At 32.8% G+C, this 6,031-nt stretch overlaps 1 protein-coding gene across 1 annotated transcript in view; it reads left to right on the top strand.

Annotated features, from left to right (window-relative positions):
• The window catches only part of LOC117179635 (decaprenyl-diphosphate synthase subunit 2), a 161,498-nt gene that overhangs the window by 138,193 nt on the left and 17,274 nt on the right, over positions 1-6,031 (top strand). The window contains exons 3-4 of the mRNA XM_033371638.1: positions 3,213-3,479; positions 3,546-3,701. Of these exons, the coding sequence (XP_033227529.1) occupies positions 3,213-3,479; positions 3,546-3,701 (423 nt within the window). The remainder of the gene's footprint in view (positions 1-3,212; positions 3,480-3,545; positions 3,702-6,031) is intronic.

Raw genomic sequence — 6,031 nt, 5'->3', positions numbered from 1 at the left:
CCCAAGGAAAGGAACCCCCTTATTCTCTCACATCCGCTTGAAAAAACATTCCAGGTAATCATTAACTCCGGAAGAGCTTTATAAAATTCCGGCGAACACCATTCTGACGAGGGGCTTCCCAGCTTACATTTACTGACAGCAACTATTATTAAATATCTAGTGATTGGGTAAACTAAAAGAAGGTCATATTCACAGTTCAGGCAAGGTGGAGGCTAATCTTAGATGAACACAAACCGTTTGTAAAATCTTTCCACCATTGCAAATTAATGTTGTTGCCAAATACCGGCGTGGGCTTAAGAATGTTTACTGCCTTCCAGAAAACCTCAGATTCTGGGGCTGCTAACAGAGCATTCTGGAGAGCCTTTTTCTAGGAACTTTTTTACAATTTCTCGTCTTGCTCTCAAAGTTTGAAAAAGATTTACAAATCAATCATGCTCCTGAGTCGGTATACGGGGTGGTGGGGTCCACCCGCAGTTACTAGCTTATCACATGATATGTTGTAAAGCGTAAACAAATATAAGATACCTATTTTCTTTATTCTAATTTTCATTTAATTTTAATAGGGGTAAATATGCTATTTTTAATATTTTTTTCGATACAAAATTGATCAAATCAGCTCGATTGGATTACAAATTTCACTGAGAATGAGAAAATAAACAATTTAATTTGACGTATTTAAAGAAAACATTTTTTCAGGGATGTTTTACCCCTAGAAATCACTTCTGCCAAACCATAAGCAGGCTAATCCACTCACCCTGGAAACATCGAGTGTAATCGCTTTTTTACTTGAAATAAATAAATTTTAAACCATAAGCCAGCTCACCCACTTAACCACCTCTGCCAAACCACAAGCAGGCTAACCCACCTAACCCTAGAAACATCGAGTTTAGTCCCTTTTCTTCTTGAAATAATTAAATTTCACACCTGAAGCCAGCTCACCCACCTAACCACTAACCCATCCAACCACTAGAAACTATCCCTGCCAAAACACACGCAGGCTAACCCACTTACAATTCAACCTGGGATCATCGAGTTTACTAGCTTATTTTTCTGTGTGCGTGTGCGCCTGTGTGAATGGTCCATTGTAAAAATTTATGAACTTGAAAATTAAGCTAAAATGTATTTGTTTATGAAATGAAAAAATACAATTGAAAAACTACCTTTATCACAAAGAAATATTTTTTAAATTTCCAACTTGCAATATATTAATTTTGAAAATCTTGACAATAATGGTAATCTTCATAGAAATGTTTAAATCATAAGGATTATGTACACCAGCCACATCGTACAATGGCAATGTTCTTACATCCTTGTATATCTTAATGAGTATTGCAAGAATCTCCGAAACTGAAGTCTACGGGATTATCAAACCTGTCTGGATTTTGATCAATATACCCACTATTGTACCACGAGTACACTGCCGTGCAAAAGTTTTAGGCCTTCTCTATTTTTATGACTGAATAAATTCTCTTAATTTTAATTATACCAGAGCTAAAATAATTCTCTTCAAAAGGTTGATTGTTTTCGAAATTCTGTATAAAATAAGCCCAGCGTGAAGCCAATTTGTCTAGTTTTTAAGTATATATTGCAAAATAGTGTAAATTTCAGTGTTTTCTTACATTTTCAATAACTTCCCAAATAATCAACATTTTTCAATGCTTTTGGGCTCATTTTGAAGCTATTTTTTCATTGTATCACAAACGCTTACGAGTATAAATTGTAAAAAATTTCTTTTCGAATTGCAAGAACTTGAAGTTGTGATAAAAAAGTTGGACAAATTTGAAAAAATCTTATCTGTAGGTAAATCAGAATAAAATATAAATATAAAAATATATTCTGAGGAAATTACATAGAAACTTTATGATTATATGTTTCATATATTTTACAAAAATATTTTTGTTACAAAAATAATATTAATCATATATTTTGAATATAAAAATATATTTTTTTGATTACATAAAACTTGTGATCGGCTTATGTTTTATTACTGTGTGATATATACTAGCTGCCGGCTAGCATGCAACATCAAATCGCTTATTCACTTAGCAAGTATTATAAAATCAAGTGCTTATGAAGGTAATGATAAATCATATAATTATGCATTTTATTAAAATATTTACAAAGGAATTTATAAAATCATGTATGAAAATAGTGAAGTTACCTTTTCTAGATGCAATATTGTCAATAGTGCATATATGTTACGATTCTTCTAAAGTAATTATCATTCTAAGTTAACAAATTCAATAAATAAATATAAATTTCTCAAACCGTTAACATCATTCATCCTATATACTTATTTTTTGTGTTTACTCCTCGAGTCTCAGTAACGTTGAAATTGGAGCAGTTAGCAAAAAAATCACTTATCATAAGTTCAATCACTTTCAACAAACCCGTACTGGGTTTAACGTTGATAATTAATGGATTGTTTTTATCAAACTTTCAATTTACTTTCTATGTCTTTGACGGCAGGTGACGATACACCATGTGTTTCCGGCCATGAGTGCGCCACATTTTCGTTTAGAAAATTGACATTTTTGTATGATATTTTGTCACTTTTTAGTAAATGATTCTAAATTATGAAATTAAAAAAATTATGTTTTCATAAAAAACTTATCTGTTAAGAAAAATAAGTTTGGTGGGTGATCTATTCGACTAGTTTGGTATTTATATCAATATCTGTCAAAAAATACAGGAAAGCCGTTGCGAGAATAAGGAAGGACAACGCTAGGGGTTCGTGATTTTTTATTCATAGTAACTGATTTTTCTCACTTAATATTTGAAAATTTTTCTAAAACGATGGCAAATTAAGTTACTTTAAGCGATTTGAATTTTTTTTAATTTCTACTTTATTTCAAGTAATTTAAGTTGATATCGAAAGTTTTTAAAAATTGTGGCGAAATTTCAAGTGAATTTCAAAAGATTTTCAAATAACTTCATAGAATTTAAAGATTTTTGGAGATTCAAAAGAATTTAAAAGTTTAAAAGAATTTCAACGGATTCCAAACGATTCAAAGGTTGCTTGGGATTAATGATTTAATGGGATTTCAAAATATTTTAATAAGATTCCATAAGATTGTATAGGATTTTACGATTTTAAGTGATTCCATGGGAGGTGTATACCCGATTTTAAGAGTAGGCAATACCTCGGTTATGTTTTAGAGGTAACACTCTTAATTTAAAAAAATACTGTCTAATAAAATCCATTGTTTCAGCTCGTAGAACTAATGTCGAGTGCGGTTCGGGATTTAGCTGAGGCGGAATTTATTGGCCGCAGAGACAGTCAAAATAATGCTTTGCCTTCAATTCCTTCCGAAAACCGTACGAATTATGCTCTCAACGAGTGGACTACGCGAAATGTTTTGAGTGCTGGTGCTCTTTTGGGAAAATCGTGCCAAGGATCTTTGAAATTAGCTATGCACGATGAGGAAATGCAACAACAGGGATACAACTTTGGAAAACATTTGGCTCTAGCTTGGCAAGTGAGTACTTAGTTTAAACTGTTACATTTCTCATTTATCAAGTTCATGATCGTAATATATTTTTAGGCCTGTTTAGATTTGGGTCCTTTCATCAGTAAAGATCAAACTATGCCTTTTAGTTTGTGCTCTGCACCAGTGATGTTCCATATTGAACACGATCCTTCCATTTTAATTGAGATTAACAAAGGTCTTGACTCCGTCCAAAATGTAGATTATGCCAAGGTAGGTCAATACTTTTCAAAATTTAAGATTCCATATTAAACAGTTGTGTGTAAGGACCCATGGCGCGAGCAAAACACGTTTAAATGAAAGTTCCATGTAGATGGGATTTTTTATTATTTAATAACATAGATTTAAGATAAAAAGATAAAAATTTAAGATAAAAATGAGAATAACTGGAGGGGTGTCTTAATGTCGTTTGACACCGCACAAACATTTTAAGATGAAAATACAGTTGTTGACTAAAATGTTTTCAGATCTGACCAGGTGCAAACATATTTTATTGATTATAAATACCATCGAAAAATAGTTTTTTTGAGCTGCAATTAAATTGTATAGAACCACAATAAAAAATGTTGTCATTCCATATCAGTTAAATAAAAAAATTAATGAATTTTAATTCTTCTTTATAGATGAACAATATATACACAAACAATGTGACGAAATTGGCCGTTTTAGCTCTAAATTTTCATGTCAAGAATAAAAACAGAACAAAACTCACTTCTTTATTCATAATGTGGCGCCTAAAGTTTTAAATTACTTCTGTTTGTTTTTTTTTTCACTTTCATTTCTCTTCTACCTCAACTTGCCTTTTTTTCAGTCCATTCTTTTATTCTTTCTTAATCCTCCTCTAGCCCCTTCCAATTCCATCATCCACTCCCCACCCATTTCATCATTCTCTAGAATCATTCTCTTGCTAGTTCCCTTTATCCATGCCCATCTTCTCTCCCACCATCCCTTTTCTAAATACTTTGTTACTTGTTCCCTTTTTTGAAATTCTTACACCAGTTTTTATATTTTTATTTCTTAATTATCTGCCATATTTCCGTTAATTTTCTTTTTCTGTCCCTTTTCTCTGATTCTTCATAGCTTACTCTAGTTCCCTATTCTGTATCTCTTGCGCTAAATAACACCTTCTTTTCTTCTTCTTAGCTTGTTAGGAATCGTTCATATATTACGTAACCCCTTTTCCTTTTGTTTAAATCGTTGTATCTCTTTTGGCTTCAAGGCAATTTTATTCTCGTCTTGATTTGAACAAAGATAAAACGCATCAAGCAATATCTGAAGAATCCCTTAGTTCTATCTCTCGCTCTCCTATATTTTACCCCCTTCAAACACGTTCGCTAACTCCCCACCCTTCCCCTCCATTAGCTTTGTTTCAAACTTCCATGCCCTCTTTCCAGCTCTAGCTCTTGAATTAAACCTTTGCGCTTCCTATCTCACCATAGATCCAAGCGTATGTCTGTTTCATAACCCCTGCCGTTTTTTTTGTTTTCTCTTATATAAGCTCTATTTACTCCATTTGTTTGCAAAGTATACACCAATATTTAAACTTCTATCCTTCTTATAACTTTAATCCCTTTCATCTCCTATTTTATTCTTGGTTTCTTTAGCTCCTTTTTTTTAGCCTTATTATCTTTGCCTTTCATACATTTAAATTCAAATTGTTCTCATCGAAGTATTTCTCCAAGCCTGTCATTAAGTCCGCCATCCCTTCGTCTCCTGCTATCAATACTATATTGTTCGCACATGCCAGTGTATATATCTTTTCTTCTCCCACAGTAACTCCTCATCCTTTTCTCTTAATTTCTTCGTCTAAGTTTGAGATTAAAATATTGAATAAAAATGGGCTCAGACGTCATCATGCCTTAATCTTCCCATTAATTAGGAACGATCTCTTACTGTCTCCCCTACCTTTATCCTGGGTTTGGTCTAAAAAAATTTTAAAAGTCCCTTTTAGATCCACCGAAATTACCATCATTGCCCCTTTCTCTCCTTATTTTCATAACTCTAGCGACCCTCTCCTCTCTATACTCTATTGCACATTATCCATGCCCATTCTTTTAGTTATATACCATCATGTTTTCAGACTTCATATGGAATATCATCTATACCAGACGCTTTTCCATCTTTCATTATTTCAAATACCTTGTTACGTCCCTTTACTCGTCTCTTTACCTACCATATTTTCCTCCTTTTGTAACTTTCCTCTCTACCCCTCCCAGTAAATCCATAACATATATTCCCCATTCTACCATCTCAATATCTTGGTTCACGTTTTTCCTTCTTTTTCGCTCCATTTTCTACCTTACAAACCTCTCCTTCCATCCTAGCCTTCTCCCTTTTATGTATTTTCTTCATTCTTTTCTGACCTCCTTTTTCTTTTAAATTTCTTATCCTTGACATCATTTTTGATTTTTACTTAAACTGTTTTCTTCTTTCGCTGGCCACTCCCCACTTCCTGATATTTTTACCATTAATTTCTTTTATTCTATATAGTTCTTACTTTTTTCTTCGCCTAATGTCACTATTATTAGAAAGTGATCCCATAC

Source organism: Belonocnema kinseyi, chromosome 9, assembly GCF_010883055.1.
Source record: "Belonocnema kinseyi isolate 2016_QV_RU_SX_M_011 chromosome 9, B_treatae_v1, whole genome shotgun sequence".
Taxonomy (NCBI): Eukaryota; Metazoa; Arthropoda; class Insecta; order Hymenoptera; family Cynipidae; genus Belonocnema; species Belonocnema kinseyi.
This window is presented reverse-complemented; position numbering and strand designations above follow the sequence as displayed.